Source organism: Symsagittifera roscoffensis, chromosome 4 (assembly GCF_963678635.1).
Source record: "Symsagittifera roscoffensis chromosome 4, txSymRosc1.1, whole genome shotgun sequence".
NCBI lineage: Eukaryota > Metazoa > Xenacoelomorpha > Acoela > Convolutidae > Symsagittifera > Symsagittifera roscoffensis.
In genome coordinates this window covers 4,035,196-4,054,065 of record NC_087065.1, presented here as the reverse complement: position 1 = coordinate 4,054,065, position 18,870 = coordinate 4,035,196, and the positions used below count along the sequence as shown (strand labels likewise).

The following is an 18,870-nucleotide window of genomic DNA, read 5'->3' as shown; positions in this document are numbered from 1 at the left end:
GTTATGTTTAGGTGATGAAGCTGGAACAACAGGATGATTTATAATTACTAACCATTTATTGTCATGCTACTAATTTTTATTTTGATTTTTCAATAAATATTTTTCAAACATGTTTTGTATATTACTGCAGAATTTAGGAAAACGATCTGAGATCTCCTTATCAATCGTTATTGTATATTAATAATTTGGTTTAGCGCCTGAAATGATTTTGAAGATTGACTTCAAGATTTTATGTTTGCAAATGAAAATCTAAATTCATTGCTAGTAGTATTCTAAATACAAAAGTTTGTGTTGGCTTTTGCCGAACTATCATATAACTATATGGTAAGTTTCTACTTTGTCGTATGTCGTCTCTGGTTCGAGGTCTTCTTGCAATTCGGGGTAGTTCTCTTATCGTTCGGAATATTGGCTTTGATCTATTGAGTCGTAGAGACATTTCGATTAAATTATCGTCGTGTAACATTTTAAAAATGTTTTGTCTAAATTCTAATCTATTTTTGGTTAAATCTAAGCTATTAAGGTCTTGTTCGAGACTTATGGTCGCACCAGATGAGTTATGACCGAGGTGTATAACTCATAGAGTAATTTCGGATAGGGTACACCGTCTGGTCGTCACGCTATCTTATTTTCGGCCGGATAGATTCGTGCAACTTCTTAGTCTAATACCAATCCTAATCTTACTCTTATACTATCTAGTCTCAGGTTGTTTAACTAGTCTCTGCTAGGCTCAATAGATCTAGGGTATACTGGTTTATTGCGGTTGCTGAAGTCTTCTTGGAGAGTCAACTAATTTCTAAGTTAAATTCAAATCTCTCTGGTGCTGAAATTACAAGTAATTTCAGCACTTACAAATAAGTGGCTTGTTAATTAGATGGATCATGATTGGTTAATATTAAATACTTTACATTGGTAAAATATCTAATTTATCCAATCATAAAATGTAGTTTAGATCAGGTTCCAATAATCTCAGATAAACACTTTCAGACGCCGTTATTTTTTCACAAGACTGATCGTGTCAAAGCGATGCCCTGAGCGCTTCAATTGCTGATTTAGATTTAAAATAATGGCCATAATTGTTTTGAATGCAACTTGGATTTCAATTTTTTTTTTCATTTTTTAATCACCTCCCCCCACACACCACACACACAAACACAATTCCTAAAAACACACGCTTTGTAACTAACAACATTTTTTTCATTGCAATTCTTCAATTCAAGTTGGAGTGATATCTCAGCCGTTTTCAATCGAACGAAATATAATCAACGTTTTGACATTGATATTTTGAAAGATCCTTTTGCCCAAAAAACTTATTTGAAAGATGAACAGTCAAAACCCAGCATAAAAATTCTTCAATACATATTTTGAGAAATTGAGAATAATTTTGCCTTTTTTCTGGCCTCAAAGTGAGCCTCTGACTCAAAGAACAATAAAACCATAATGTCGGCATCAATGTTTTCAGAATTACGAGGCCAACCTGTGTATTTTGTGAATCATATAATCTCCAAAACCTTCAAAATATTCTCCAAAACCCTTAATGGAGTAAGAAACCATTTTGTAAAAACGGATATATTGCACGCCAATTTTTACTGACCAAAAAACACAACCATCAATCATGAAAGTTCCGCTTTTCTTTGAAAGTCAGAACTAGAAACCACGGAAGCGTTAATTGTCCCAAGCCACTTGTCCCAAACCGTTAATCATCTCAAGGCGATATTTTTAACGTCTCACCCTCAAGTAGTGTTCAATGTTGTATACGTTTTTCTCAACTTGGGTTAAGATTAGAAGAGCCAAGGCAACAAAGTTTGCTAAGAATTTCATCAGAAATAATATGGTGCAATTTTTTCTCCGAAATTCTCAAACAAAATTTTACCTCAAAAATGGGTCATTTTGGTTTATTCAATTAATCAAGAATTACGCTGAAACTACTGTGTTTATTGATAAAAAAATATATGCACAAAGAAGCCTCTTACACGGCCCAACATAGTTCTACGGGGGTTAAATGTCCAAAAACTTGAGTAAATTGTTAACAATTTGTTTTTAAGCAAATAGTTTGAGTTTTATATAGTAAAAATCAGACTTCTTGAAAATCCAGCAAAGTTTTTTTCTCTCATGCAGGTTTTTGGAGGTTTAAATTTTGTAGAACTTTGTTGCGCTGTGTTGCACTATATAATTCTTATCAATTAACAAAGTAGTTTCAGCGTATTTCTTGATTAATTGAAAAAGGCAAAATGACCCATTTTTGGGGTAGAATTTTGATTGAGAATTTCGGAGAAAAAATTTTACCATAATAATTTTGATGAAATTTCAAGCAGCTTTTGTTTTCATCACAGTTTTCAACAGATCAGCACTGTAGTTCATCATCAAAGTAAACAAAAAAAACTAAGGCCAGGAAAACAAAAATAAAACAAAATTGCTGTCGACTCATCCCTAAAGAGTTTCAAATAACATAGATCAACAACGAAGCAAACTCGAAAAACCAAAATCAGGAAAAAAATAAGTGTATCAAGGTATTGTTACTAGTTACTTATTTGGCTGCTATCAATTCTGAAGAAATTAAAAAAAAAACAATACTTAAACTTCTCAACTAATGTCAAGCACAAAAAAAACCAATTGTGCTGATTTTCAACGAAATGCGGAAAATTTATGCTTCGAGTGCTTTTTCATTTGTATAAATTTTGGCTTTCAAATTAACCGTTTTTTCGAATAAATTTTTACACTCCATTGAAGAAATCCGCTACCGGATTTCATTTTAAAAAGGATAGTTCACGATAGTTCACCTGCAATTTTGTAAAGATTTAGACGCTTTAAAATAGCCAACTTGGGCATGCTCTGGATTAGGTTATTCGCGCTGTCAAGATTCTGTTTTATGATTCTGAAAATGCAATTCGAATTATTTATGCGTGGTAGATTATCCCGCACTACGAAACTGTTCCAAATTGAATTGATGCAAGGTAATTGGTCATTTTTGTTTCGTTCTCAATTTTCACCCTCAATGTTTTTTATTGTCCTAATTTTATGAATTTCTTCACCCACAACTATTTGATACCAATTTGGTGGTAGTCTGAAAATATCGGGCTTTGATATTCGAGCAGTCTAGTTTTTCTTCTGACAGCGCATTTATTTTTATCAATGGTAAATTGCAGCTTTGTTCGAACTAATTATCCCAGTTAAATGACTGAATCAGCAACCTTCTAAACCTCATAGATTTACAAAAAATAGCAAATAACAATTCGTTTAAGAATTGAGTTTAGGGCAATTACGTTTCCACTTGCTTAATAAACTTCATAAAAGTTAGCGTAGAAAACCTGTTTATTTGAGAAAAAATATCATTCAGCACTATTATATAGTTAATTTCTTCACCTATTTTCCACAGCACTACTATATCATTCTGCACAACAACCTAGAGCAAAGTTTTTCTCTAAATTTTTGTAATACTTTTTGTTTTGATTTTACAAACAGTTTTCCTATATTGTAAAATATTTATAAAGCTCACAATTTTTTCAATTACGCAAAAAAGTTTTCAGGTTTGTATTTGAGATGCAAAAAAAACAGATAATTGTAGAATCATGGGTGATATTATGGGGGCGGGGTGGGCGCCCTCCCTCAGGGATTTGACCCCCTGCCGACCCAAAGGGTGCCCCTTTGTACTATTTTGGTATATCAATTTTGGCTGACGAATTCAAAATTTTTTCTAAAGGCGCCTTCGGTGCCAATATGCACTAATTTTAGGGGGGACCGCGCTACATAAAAACACGATGTTTTGGTTAAAATTTTCCAAAAAGTGCCTAAGAACGCTACTTTTGGCCTATTTTTTCAAAACTTTGCCTGCGGCGGAGAAATTTTTGCCAGAGCAGGGTCTTTGTAGTGATTTGAGAGAGCTCGGAAAATCATTTTGGTTGACCTAAAAAAAGTTCAAAAACCTTCAATTTTTAATGTTTTTGACAACAATTTCAAATTCTTCTTCTTCAAAAAAAAGAGATTGCGAATGTTCTCAAGAAAGTTGTGGCGCTAATCAGCGTACTCCTCTGTAGAACATTTTAAATCTGTTGCAGTGTTTTAAAAACACAATACTTTTAATCCATTTCTACTTCTCAATCGAATTTTTCTTGGTCGTTGTATGTTAGTATACTTTTCGCTTTTGCATCAGATTCGAGTTGAAAACCAGATGCGCCATTTATGGACATTTAATTTGTCTGCCCATTCTAGATGAATGAGTTTGGGGATGATTATATGTGTTGATCTAATTTGAAAACTTGCGTAACTCGATTTTTAAGCAATCAAATAAACTCTGATAATTTTGAAGAAAAACTGTTTTTTTTTTATTTCTGATGATACAAATTGTTCAAAAATTCATTGGTTGTAACAATGAAGGCCAATAAAACAAGTTTGCAGGAGTTTGGTCTTCTTTTTGGCTAATAAAGCTTATAGAAGCCCAGACTCTAACAAGCAAAAATGAGTTCTATAACAGAAAATCAATTTATATTTGAACCAATATCCGATTTTCGAGATTGTTCTTTATTTTCTCCAGTTGTTTATGGGTCATCAATAGACATCTGGGAACGTGAAAGAATCCTGAAACAGAGAAAAAAAGAATTTGTTCAAGTTTCAATTTCAGTCAATTGGGTTCATCGCAATTTTAAATAGAAAGCGAAGGTTAAAATTTTCTATAAAAATGTTTGCATAACAAAAACAATGTTTTAAAATGACTGTCTTGATATATTAAAACCGACAGAATGCTAACCGTTTATAATGAAAATTTCATTTTCAAGCAAGAAAATTATTCACTTAATTTCTATGAAAGGGTACGCTTACAATTTAGCTTGGCTTAGGAGAATACCAAAAGGGAATCAGCCTGTCGGGTGGCATCTCCAGTCGAGTTTCATACAAAAAAGTCTCAATTCTCAAAGATTCCGCAGCGCTAAAGACACGGCACTAGTCTTTTTGAATGTAGAAACGGTACATACAAAGAAAGTTTAGTTTTTGGGATAAAATTTGCTGTCAAATTTTCGACAGGCTTTTCAATCATCGCTCCTCGTTTTCAGATGAAATTCTGATTCATCTCCACTGTGAATCATCGCCCCTCCCATGTTGAGATGCGTTTCTGAATCCTCACCCCTGTAAACCATCGCCCCTCACATTTTGAGGTGCATTTCTGAATCCTCGCCCCTGTGAATCATCGCCCCTCCCATGTTGAGATGCGTTTCTGAATCCTCGCCGCTTTGAATCATCGCATCTTCCTTTTTCAGATGCATTTCTGATTCCTCGCGCCTTTGAATCATCGCCCCTTCCATTTTGAGATATATTTCTGAACCCTCGCCCCTTTGAGTCATCGCCCCTTCCTATTTGAGATATAATTCTGAACCCTCGCCCCTTTGAATCATCGCCCCTTCCATTTTGAGATATATTTCTGATTCCTCGCCCCTTTGAATCATCGCTTCTTCCATTTTGAGATATACTTCTGAAGCTTCGTCCCCTTTGAATCATCGCCCCTTCCATTTTGAGATATATTTCTGAACCCTCGCCCCTTTGAATCATCGCCCCTTCCATTTTGAGATATATTTCTGATTCCTCGCCCCTTTGAATCATCGCCCCTTCCATTTTGAGATATAATTTTGATTCTTCGCGCCTTTGAATCATCGCCCCTTCCATTTTGAGATATATTTCTGAACCCTCGTCCCCTTTGAATCATCGCCCCTTCCATTTTGAGATGCATTTCTGAATCCTCGCCCCTGTGAATCATCGCCCCTCCCATGTTGAGATGCATTTCTGAATCATCGCCCCTCACATTTTGAGATGCATTTCTGAATCCTCGCCCCTGTGAATCATCGCCCCTCCCATGTTGAGATGCGTTTCTGAATCCTCGCCCCTGTGAATCATCGCCCCTCACATTTTGAGATGCATTTCTGAATCCTCGCCCCTGTGAATCATCGCCCCTCCCATGTTGAGATGCGTTTCTGAATCCTTGCCGCTTTGAATCATCGCACCTTCCTTTTTCAGATGCATTTCTGATTCCTCGCGCCTTTGAATCATCGCCCCTTCCATTTTGAGATATAATTCTGAACCCTCGCCCCTTTGAATCATCGCCCCCTCCATTTTGAGATATATTTCTGATTCCTCGCCCCTTTGTATCATCGCCCCTTCCATTTTGAGATATATTTCTGAACCCTCGTCTCCTTTGAATCATCGCCCCTTCCATTTTGAGAAATATTTCTGAACCCTCGCCCCTTCCATTTTGAGATATATTCCTGATTCCTCGCCCCTTTGAATCAACGCCCCTTCGATTTTGAGATATAATTCTGATTCCTCGCGCCTTTGAATCATCGCTCCTTCCAGTTTGAGATATATTTCTGATTCATTGCCCCTTTGATTAATCGTCCCTTCCATTTTGAGATATATTTCTGAACCCTCGTCCCCTTTGAATCATCGCCCCTTCCATTTTGAGATATAATTTTGATTCTTCGCGCCTTTGAATCATCGCCCCTTCCATTTTGAGATATATTTCTGATTCCTTGCCCCTTTGAATCATCGCCCCTTCCATTTTGAGATGCATTACTGAATCCTCGCCCCTGTGAATCATCGCCCCTCCCATGTTGAGATGCATTTCTGAATCATCGCCCCTCACATTTTGAGTTGCATTTCTGAATCCTCGCCCCTGTGAATCATCGCCCCTCCCATGTTGAGATGCGTTTCTGAATCCTCGCCCCTGTGAATCATCGCCCCTCACCTTTTGAGATGCGTTTCTGAATCCTCGCCCCTGTGAATCATCGCCCCTCCCATGTTGAGATGCGTTTCTGAATCCTTGCCGCTTTGAATCATCGCACCTTCCTTTTTCAGATGCATTTCTGATTCCTCGCGCCTTTGAATCATCGCCCCTTCCTTTTTGAGATATATGTCTAATTCCGCGCCTCTTTGAATCATCGCCCCTTCCATTTTAAGATATGTTTCTGATTCCTCGCCCGCCCCTTTGAATCATCACCCCTTCCATTTAGAGATATATTTCTGAACCCTCGTCTCCTTTGAATCATCGCCCCTTCTATTTTGAGAAATATTTCTGAACCCTCGCCCCTTTGAATCATCGCCCCTTCCATTTTGAGATATATTTCTGATTCCTCGCCCCTTTGAATCAACGCCCCTTCCATTTTGAGATATAATTCCGATTCCTCGCGCCTTTGAATCATCGCTCCTTCCATTTTGAGATATATTTCTGATTCATTGCCCCTTTGATTAATCGTCCCTTCCATTTTGAGATATATTTCTGAACCCTCTTCCCCTTTGAATCATCGCCCCTTCCATTTTGAGATGCATTTCTGAATCCTCGCCCCTGTGAATCATCGCCCCTCCCATGTTGAGATGCATTTCTGAATCATCGCCCCTCACATTTTGAGATGCATTTCTGAATCTTCGCCCCTGTGAATCATCGCCCCTCCCATGTTGAGAAGCGTTTCTGAATCCTCGCTCCTGTGAATCATCGCCCCTCACATTTTGAGATGCATGTCTGAATCCTCGCCCCTGTGAATCATCGCCCCTCCCATGTTGAGATGCGTTTCTGAATCCTCGCCGCTTTGAATCATCGCACCTTCCTTTTTCAGATGCATTTCTGATTCCTCGCGCCTTTGAATCATCGCCCCTTCCATTTTGAGATATATTTCTGAACCCTCGCCCCTTTGAGTCATCGCCCCTTCCTATTTGAGATATAATTCTGAACCCTCGCCCCTTTGAATCATCGTCCCTTCCATTTTGAGATATATTTCTGATTCTTCGCCCCTTTGTATCATCGCCCTTCCATTTTGAGATATATTTCTGAACCCTCGTCCCCTTTGAATCATCGCCCCTTCCATTTTGAGATATATTTCTGAACCCTCGCCCCTTTGAATCATCGCCCTTCCATTTTGAGATATATTTCTGAGTCCTCGCCCCTTTGAATCATCGCCCCTTCGATTTTGAGATATAATTTTGATTCCTCGCGCCTTTGAATCATCGCCCCTTCCATTTTGAGATATATTTCTGATTCCTTGCCCCTTTGAATCATCGCCCCTTTCCATTTTGAGATATATTTCTGAACCCTCGACCCCTTTGAATCATCGCCCCTTCCATTTTGAGATGCATTTCTGAATCCTCGCCCCTGTGAATCATCGCCCCTCCCATGTTGAGATGCATTTCTGAATCATCGCTCCTCACATTTTGAGATCAATTTCTGAATCCTCGCCCCTGTGAATCATCGCCCCTCCCATGTTAAGATGCGTTTCTGAATCCTCGCCCCTGTGAATCATCGCCCCTCACATTTTGAGATGCATTTCTGAATCCTCGCCCCTCCCATGTTGAGATGCGTTTCTGAATCCTCGCCGCTTTGAATCATCGCACCTTCCTTTTTCAGATGCATTTCTGATTCCTCGCGCCTTTGAACCATCGCCCCTTCCATTTTGAGATATATTTCCGAACCCTCGCCCCTTTGAGTCATCGCCCCTTCCTATTTGAGATATAATTCTGAACCCTCGCCCCTTTGAATCATCGCCCCTTCCATTTTGAGATATATTTCTGATTCCTCGCCCCTTTGTATCATCGCCCCTTCCATTTTGAGATATATTTCTGAACCCTCGTCCCCTTTGAATCATCACCCCTTCCATTTTGAGATATAATTCTGATTCCACGCGCCTTTGAATCATCGCTCCTTCCATTTTGAGATAAATTTCTGATTCCTTGCCCCTTTGAATAATCGCCCCTTCCATTTTGAGATATATTTCTGAACCCTCGTCCCCTTTGAATCATTGCCCCTTCCATTTTGAGATGCATTTCTGAATCCTCGCCCCTGTGAATCATCGCCCCTCCCATGATGAGATGCATTTCTGAATCATCGCCCCTCACATTTTGAGATCCATTTCTGAACCCTCGCCCCTGTGAATCATCGCCCCTCCCATGTTGAGCTGCGTTTCTGAATCCTCGCCCCTGTGACTCATTGCCCCTCACATTTTGAGATGCATATCTGAATCCTCGCCCCTGTGAATCATCGCCCCTCCCATGTTGAGATGCGTTTCTGAATCCTCGCCGCTTTGAATCATCGCACCTTCCTTTTTCAGATGCACATCTGATTCCTCGCGCCTTTGAATCATCGCCCCTTCCATTTTGAGATATATTTCCGAACCCTCGCCCCTTTGAGTCATCGCCCCTTTCTATTTGAGATATAATTCTGAACCCTCGCCCCTTTGAATCATCGCCCCTTCCATTTTGAGATATATTTCTGATTCCTCGCCCCTTTGAATCATCGCCCCTTCCATTTTGAGATATATTTCTGAACCCTCGTCCCCTTTGAATCATTGCCCCTTCCATTTTGAGATATATTTCTGAACCCTTGCCCCTTTGAATCATCGCCCCCTTCCATTTTGAAATATGTTTCTGATTCCTCGCCCCTTTGAATCATCGCCCCTTCCATTTTGAGATATAATTCTGATTCCTCGCGCCTTTGAATCATCGCTCCTTCCATTTTGAGATATATTTCTGATTCCTTGCCCCTTTGAATCATCACCCCTTCCATTTTGAGATAATTTCTGAACCCTCGTCCCCTTTGAATCATCGCCCCTTCCATTTTGAGATGCATTTCTGAATCCTCGTCCCTGTGAATCATCGCCCCTCCCATGTTGAGGTGCGTTTCTGAATCCTCACCGCTTTGAATCATCGCACCTTCCTTTTTCAGATGCATTTCTGATTCCTCGCGCCTTTGAATCATCGCCCCTTCCATTTTGAGATATATTTCTGATACCTCGCCCCCTTTGAATCATCGCCCCTTCCTATTTGAGATATAATTCTGATTCCTCGCGCCTTTGAATCATCGCCCCATCCATTTTGAGATATATTTCTGAACCCTCGCCCCTTTGAATCATCGCCCCTTCCTATTTGAGATATAATTCTGATTCCTCGCGCCTTTGAGTTATCGCCCCTTCCATTTTGAGATATATTTCTGATTCCTTGCCCCTTTGAATCATCGCCCCTTCCATTTTGAGATATATTTCTGAACCCTCGCCCCTTTGAATCATCGCCCCTTCCTATTTGAGATATAATTCTGATTCCTCGCGCCTTTGAATCATCGCCCCTTCCATTTTGAGATATATTTCTGAACCCTCGCCCTTTGAACCATCGCCCCTTCCTATTTGAGATATAATTCTGATTCCTCGTCCCTTTGAAAAATCGCCCGTTCCTTTTTGAGATATATTTCTGATTCCTCGCCCCTTTGAATCATCGCCCCTTCCATTTTGAGATATATTTCTGATTCCTCGCCCCTTTGAATCATCGCCCCTTCCATTTTGAAATATATATTTCTGTACCCTCACCCCTTTGAATCATCGCCCTTCCATTTTGAGATATATTTCTGATTCCTCGCCCCCTTGAACTATCGCCCCTTCCATTTTGAGATATATTTCTGATTCTTCGCCCCTTTGAATCATCGCCCCTTCCATTTTGAGATATATTTCTGATTCTTCGCCCCTTTGAATCATCGCCCCTTCCATTTTGAGATATATTTCTAATTCCTCGACCGTTTCAATCACCATCCCTTCCATTTTGAGATATATTTCTGAACCCTCGCCCCTTTGAATCATCGCCCCTTCCATTTTGAGATATATTTCTGATTCCTTGCCCCTTTGAATCATCGCCCCTTCCATTTTGAGATATATTTCTGAACCCTCGCCCCTTTGAATCATCGCCCCTTCCTATTTGAGATATAATTCTGATTCCTCGCGCCTTTGAATCATCGCCCCTTCCATTTTGAGATATATTTCTGAACCCTCGCCCTTTGAACCATCGCCCCTTCCTATTTGAGATATAATTCTGATTCCTCGCCCCTTTGAAAAATCGCCCCTTCCTTTTTGAGATATATTTCTGATTCCTCGCCCCTTTGAATCATCGCCCCTTCCATTTTGAGATATATTTCTGATTCCTCGCCCCTTTGAATCATCGCCCTTTCCATTTTGAGATAAATTTCTGTACCCTCACCCCTTTGAATCATCGCCCTTCCATTTTGAGATATATTTCTGATTCCTCGCCCCCTTGAACTATCGGCCCTTCCAATTTGAGATATATTTCTGATTCTTCGCCCCTTTGAATCATCGCCCCTTCCATTTTGAGATATATTTCTGATTCTTCGCCCCTTTGAATCATCGCCCTTTCCATTTTGAGATATAATTCTAATTCCTCGACCCTTTCAATCATCATCCCTTCCATTTTGAGATATATTTCTGAACCCTCACCCCTTTGAATCATCGCCACGTCCATTTTGAGATGTATTTCTGATTCCTTGTCCCTTTGAATCATCGACCCTTCCAATTGGGATATATTTTTGAACCCTCGCCCCTTTGAATCATCGCCCCTTCCATTTTGAGATTTGTTTCTGATTCCTCGCCCCTTTGAATCATCACTCCTTCCATTTTCAGATATATTTCTGTTTCCTCGCCCCCTTGAACTATCGCCCCTTCCATTTTGAGATATATTTCTGATTCCTCGCCCCTTTGAATCATCGCCCCTTCCATTTTGAGATATATTTCTGATTCCTCGCCCCTTTTAATTATCGCCCTTTCCATTTTGAGATATATTTCTGAACCCTCACCCTTTGAATCATCGCCCGTTCCATTTTGAGATATATTTCTCAACCCTCGTCCCCTATGAATCATCGCCCCTTCCACTTTGAGATTTGTTTCCGATTCCTCGCCCCTTTGAATCATCACTCCTTCCATTTTGAGATATATTTCTGATTCCTCGCCCCCTTGAAGTATCGCCCCTTCCATTTTGAGATATATTTCTGATTCCTCGCCCCTTTGAATCATCGCCCCTTCCATTTTGAGATATATTTCTAATTCCTCGCCCCTTTGAATCATCATCCCTTCCATTTTGAGATATATTTCTGAATCCTCGCCCCTTTGAATCATCGCCCCGTCCATTTTGAGATGTATTTCTGATTCCTCACCCCTTTGAATCATCGACCCTTCCAATTGGGATATATTTTTGAACCCTCGCCCCTTTGAATCATCGCCCCTTCCATTTTGAGATATATTTCTGATTCCTCGCCCCTTTGAATCATCGCCCCTTCCATTTTGAGATATATTTCTGAACCCACGCCCCTTTGAATCATCGCCCCGTCCATTTTCAGATGCATTTCTGATTCCCCGCCCCTTTGAATCATCGCCCCATCCATTTTGAGATATATTTCTGAACCCTCGCCCCTTTGAATCATCGCCCCTTCCCTTTTGAGATATATTTCTGAATTCTCGCCACTTTGAATCATCGCCCCTTCCATTTTGAGATATATTTCTGATTCCTCGCCCCTTTGAATCATCGCCCCTTCCATTTTGAGATATATTTCTGATTCCTCGCCCCTTTGAATCATCGCCTCTTCCATTTTGAGATATATTACTGATTCCTCACCCCTTTGAATCATCACTCCTTCCATTTTGAGATATATTTCTGATTCCTCGCCCCCTTGAACTATCGCCCCTTCCATTTTGAGATATATTTCTGATTCCTTGCCCCTTTGAATCATCGCCCCTTCCATTTTGAGATATATTTCTGATTCCTCGCCCCTTTGAATTATCGCCCTTTCCATTTTGAGATATATTTCTGAACCCTCGCCCTTTGAATTATTGCCCCTTCCATTTTGAGATATATTTCTGAACCCTCACCCTTTGAATCATCGCCCGTTCCATTTTGAGATATATTTCTCAACCCTCGTCCCCTTTGAATCATCGCCCCTTCCACTTTGAGATTTGTTTCCGATTCCTCGCCCCTTTGAATCATCACTCCTTCCATTTTGAGATATATTTCTGATTCCTCGCCCCCTTGAAGTATCGCCCCTTCCATTTTGAGATATATTTCTGATTCCTCGCCCCTTTGAATCATCGCCCCTTCCATTTTGAGATATATTTCTAATTCCTCGCCCCTTTGAATCATCATCCCTTCCATTTTGAGATATATTTCTGAATCCTCGCCCCTTTGAATCATCGCCCCGTCCATTTTGAGATGTATTTCTGATTCCTCACCCCTTTGAATCATCGACCCTTCCAATTGGGATATATTTTTGAACCCTCGCCCCTTTGAATCATCGCCCCTTCCATTTTGAGATATATTTCTGATTCCTCGCCCCTTTGAATCATCGCCCCTTCCATTTTGAGATATATTTCTGAACCCACGCCCCTTTGAATCATCGCCCCGTCCATTTTCAGATGCATTTCTGATTCCCCGCCCCTTTGAATCATCGCCCCATCCATTTTGAGATATATTTCTGAACCCTCGCCCCTTTGAATCATCGCCCCTTCCCTTTTGAGATATATTTCTGAATTCTCGCCACTTTGAATCATCGCCCCTTCCATTTTGAGATATATTTCTGATTCCTCGCCCCTTTGAATCATCGCCCCTTCCATTTTGAGATATATTTCTGATTCCTCGCCCCTTTGAATCATCGCCTCTTCCATTTTGAGATATATTACTGATTCCTCACCCCTTTGAATCATCACTCCTTCCATTTTGAGATATATTTCTGATTCCTCGCCCCCTTGAACTATCGCCCCTTCCATTTTGAGATATATTTCTGATTCCTTGCCCCTTTGAATCATCGCCCCTTCCATTTTGAGATATATTTCTGATTCCTCGCCCCTTTGAATTATCGCCCTTTCCATTTTGAGATATATTTCTGAACCCTCGCCCTTTGAATTATTGCCCCTTCCATTTTGAGATATATTTCTGAACCCTCGTCCCCTTTGAATCATCGCCCCTTCCATTTTGAGATTTGTTTCTGATTCCTCGCCCCTTTGAATCATCACTCCTTCCATTTTGAGATATATTTCTGATTCCTCGCCCCCTTGAAGTATCGCCCCTTCGATTTTGAGATATATTTCTGATTCCTCGCCCCTTTGAATCATCGCCCCTTCCATTTTGAGATATATTTCTAATTCCTCGCCCCTTTGAATCATCATCCCTTCCATTTTGAGATATATTTTTGAACCCTCGCCCCTTTGAATCATCGCCCCGTCCATTTTGAGATGTATTTCTGATTCTTCGCCCCTTTGAATCATCGACCCTTCCAATTGGGATATATTTTTGAACCCTCGCCCCTTTGAATCATCGCCCCTTCCATTTTGAGATATATTTCTGATTCCTCGCCCCTTTGAATCATCGCCCCTTCCATTTTGAGATATATTTCTGAACCCACGCCCCTTTGAATTATCGCCCCGTCCATTTTCAGATGCATTTATGATTCTTCGCCCCTTTGAATCATCGCCCCATCAATTTTGAGATATATTTCTGAACCCTCGCCCCTTTGAATCATCGCCTCTTCCATTTTGAGATATATTTCTGAACTCTCGCCACTTTGAATCATCGCCCCTTCCATTTTGAGATGAATTTCCGATTCCTCGCCCCTTTGAATCATCGCCCCTTCCATTTTGAGATATATTTCTGATTCCTCGCCCCTTTGAATCATCGCCTCTTCCATTTTGAGATATATTACTGATTCCTCGCCCCTTTGAATCGTCTTTCCCTCCATTTTGAGGTATATTTCTGAACCCTCGCCCCTTTAAATCGTCGCCCCTTCCATTTTGAGATATATTTCTGATTCCTCGCCCCTTTGAATCATCGCCCCTTCCATTTTGAGATATATTTCTAAACCCTCGCCCCTTTGAATCATCGCCCCTTCCTATTTGAGATATAATTCTGAACCCTCGCCCCTTTGAATCATCGCCCCTTCCATTTTGAGATATATTTCTGATTACTCGCCCCTTTGAATCATCGCCCCTTCCATTTTGAGGTTTATTTCTGAACCCTCAACCCTTTGAATCATCGCCCCTTCCATTTTGAGATATATTTCTGATTCCTCGCCCCTTTGAATCATCGCCCCTTCCTTTTTGAGATATATGTCTAATTCCGCGCCTCTTTGAATCATCGCCCCTTCCATTTTGAGATATATTTCTGATTCCTCGCCCGCCCCTTTGAATCATCACCCCTTCCATTTAGAGATATAATTCTGAACCCTCGTCCCCTTTGAATCATCGCCCCTTCCATTTTGAGATATATTTCTGATTCCTCGCCCCTTTGAATCATCGCCCCTTCCATTTTGAGATAAATTTCTGATTCCTCGCCCCTTTGAATCATCGCCTCTTCCATTTTGAGATATATTTCTGATTCCTCGCCCCTTTGAATCATCGCCCCTTCCATTTTGAGATAAATTTCTGATTCCTCGCCCCTTTGAATCATCGACCCTTCCAATTGGGATATATTTCTGAACCCTCGCCCCTTTGAATCATCGCCCCTTCCATTTTGAGATATATTTCTGATTCCTCGCCCCTTTGAATCATCGCCCCTTCATTTTGAGATGTATTTCTGAACCCACGCCCCTTTGAATCATCGCCCCTTCCATTTTCAGATGCATTACTGATTCCTCGCCCCTTTGAATCATCGCTCCTTCCATTTGGAGATATATTTCTGAATCCTCGCCCCTTTGAATCATCGTCCCTTTCATTTTGAGATATATTTCTGATTCCTCGCCCCTTTGAATCATCGCTCCTTCCATTTTGAGGTATTTTTCTGATTCCTCGCCCCTCTGAATCATCGCCCCTTCCACTTTGAGATATGTTACTGATTCCTCGCCCCTTTGAATCATCTTCCCTTCCATTTTGAGGTATATTTCTGAACCCTCGCCCCTTTGAATCGTCGCCCCTTCCATTTTGAGATATATTTCTGATTCCTCGCCCCTTTGAATCATCGCCCCTTCCATTTTGAGATATATTTCTAAACCCTCGCCCCTCTGAATCATCGCCCCTTCCTATTTGAGATATAATTCTGAACCCTCGCCCCTTTGAATCATCGCCCCTTCCATTTTGAGATATGTTTCTGATTACTCGCCCCTTTGAATCATCGCCCCTTCCATTTTGAGATTTATTTCTGAACCCTCGCCCCTTTGAATCATCGCACCTTCCATTTTGAGATATATTTCTGATTCCTCGCCCCTTTGAATCATCGCCCCTTCCTTTTTGAGATTTATTTCTGATTCCGCGCCTCTTTGAATCATCGCCCCTTCCATTTCGAGATATATTTCTGATTCCTCGCCCGCCCCTTTGAATCATCACCCCTTCCATTTTGAGATATAATTCTGAACCCTCGTCCCCTTTGAATCATCGCCCCTTCCATTTTGAGATATATTTCTGATTCCTCGCCCCTTTGAATCATCGCCCCTTCCATTTTGAGATATATTTCTGATTCTTCGCCCCTTTGAATTATCGTCCCTTCCATTTTGAGATAAATTTCTGAAACCTCGCCCCTTTGAATCATCGCCCCTTCAACTTTGAGATATTTTTCTGATTCCTCGCCCCTTTGAATCATCGCCCCTTCCATTTTGAGATATATTTCTGAACCCTCGCCCCTTTGAATCATCGCTCCTTCCATTTGGAGATATATTTCTGAACCCTCGCCCCTTTGAATCATCGCCCCTTCCATTTTGAGATATATTTCTGATTCCTCGCCCCTTTGAATCATCGCTCCTTCCATTTTGAGATATATTTCTGATTCCTCGCCCCTTTGAATCATCGTCCCTTCCATTTTGAGATAAATTTCTGAAACCTCGCCCCTTTGAATCATCGCCCCTTCCATTTTGAGATATATTTCTGATTCCTCGACCCTTTGAATCATCGCTCCTTCCATTTTGAGATATTTTTCTGATTCCTCGCCCCTGTGAATCATCGCCCCTTCCATTTTCAGATATATTTCTGAACCCACGCCCCTTTGAATCATCGCCCCTTCCATTTTCAGATGCATTTCTGATTCCTCGCCCCTTTGAATCATCGTCCCTTCCATTTTGAGATAAATTTCTGAAACCTCGCCCCTTTGAATCATCGCCCCTTCCATTTTGAGATATATTTCTGATTCCTCGACCCTTTGAATCATCGCACCTTCCATTTTGAGATAAATTTCTGAAACCTCGCCCCTTTGAATCATCGCCCCTTCCATTTTGAGATATATTTCTGATTCCTCGACCCTTTGAATCATCGCTCCTTCCATTTTGAGATATTTTTCTGATTCCTCGCCCCTGTGAATCATCGCCCCTTCCATTTTCAGATATATTTCTGAACCCACGCCCCTTTGAATCATCGCCCCTTCCATTTTCAGATGCATTTCTGATTCCTCGCCCTTTGAATCATCGTCCCTTCCATTTTGAGTTAAATTTCTGAAACCTCGCCCCTTTGAATCATCGCCCCTTCCATTTTGAGATATATTTCTGATTCCTCGACCCTTTGAATCATCGCACCTTCCATTTTGAGATATATTTCTGATTCCTCGCCCCTTTGAATCATCGCCCCTTCCTTTTTGAGATTTATTTCTGATTCCGCGCCTCTTTGAATCATCGCCCCTTCCATTTTGATATATATTTCTGATTCCTCGCCCGCCCCTTTGAATCATCACCCCTTCCATTTTGAGATATAATTCTGAACCCTCGTCCCCTTTGAATCATCGCCCCTTCCATTTTGAGATATATTTCTGATTCCTCGCCCCTTTGAATCATCGTCCCTTCCATTTTGAGATAAATTTCTGAAACCTCGCCCCTTTGAATCATCGCCCCTTCCATTTTGAGATATATTTCTGATTCCTCGACCCTTTGAATCATCGCTCCTTCCATTTTGAGATATTTTTCTGATTCCTCGCCCCTGTGAATCATCGCCCCTTCCATTTTCAGATATATTTCTGAACCCACGCCCCTTTGAATCATCGCCCCTTCCATTTTCAGATGCATTTCTGATTCCTCGCCCCTTTGAAGCATCGCCCCTTCCATTTTGAGATATATTTCTGAACCCTCGCCCCTTTGAATCATCGCCCCTTCAATTTTGAGATATATTTCTGATTCGTCGCCCCTTTGAATCATCACCTCTTCCATTTTGAGATATATTTCTGAACCCTCGCCCCTTTGAATCATCGCCACTTCCATTTTGAGATATATTTCTGAACCCTCGCCCCTTTGAATCATCGCCCCTTTGATTTGGAGATATATTTCTGATTCCTCGCCCCTTTGAATCATCGCCCCTTCCATTTTGAGATATGTTTTCGATTCCTCGCCCCTTTGAATCATCGTGCCTTCCATTTTGAGATATATTTCTAAACTCTTGACCCTTTCAATCATCGCCCCTTCCATTTTGAGATATATTTCTGAACCCTCGCCGCTTTGAATCATTATCCCTTCCATTTTGAGATATATTTCTGATTCCTTGCTGCTTTGAATCATCGCCCCTTACATTTTGAGATATATTTCTCAACCCTCGCCCCTTTGAATCATCGCCCCTTCCATTTTGAGATATTTTTCAGATTCCTCGCCGCTTTTAATCATCGCCCCTTCCATTTTGAGATATATTTCTGATTCCTCGCTCCTTTGAATCATCACCCCTTCCATTTTGAGATATATTTCTGATTACTCGCCCCTTTGAATCATCGCCCCTTCCATTTCGAGATATATTTCTGAACCCTCTTCCCTTTGAATCATCGCCCTTCCATTTTGAGATATATTTCTGATTCCTCGCCCCTTTGAATCATCGCCCTTTCCTTTTTGAGATATATTTCTGATTCCTCGCCCCTTTGAATCATCGACCCTTCCAATTGGGATATATTTCTAAACTCTCGCCCCTTTGAATCATCGCTCCTTCCATTTGGAGATATATTTCTGAACCCTCGACCCTTTGAATCATCGCTTCTTCCATTTTGAGATATTTTTCTGATTCCTCGCCCCTGTGAATCATCGCCCCTTCCATTTTCAGATATATTTCTGAACCCACGCCCCTTTGAATCATCGCCCCTTCCATTTTCAGATGCATTTCTGATTCCTCGCCCCTTTGAAGCATCGCCCCTTCCATTTTG

General features: G+C 41.0%; 1 protein-coding gene across 1 annotated transcript in view; it reads right to left on the bottom strand.

Moving 5' to 3' along the window:
* Positions 1-4,338: 4,338 nt before the first annotated feature.
* LOC134843652 (N-acylglucosamine 2-epimerase-like) overlaps positions 4,339-18,870 on the bottom strand; it is a 51,847-nt gene continuing 37,315 nt past the window's right edge. The window contains exon 8 of the mRNA XM_063859847.1: positions 4,339-4,572. Coding sequence (XP_063715917.1) covers positions 4,478-4,572 — 95 coding nt within the window. The 3' untranslated portion in view covers positions 4,339-4,477. The remainder of the gene's footprint in view (positions 4,573-18,870) is intronic.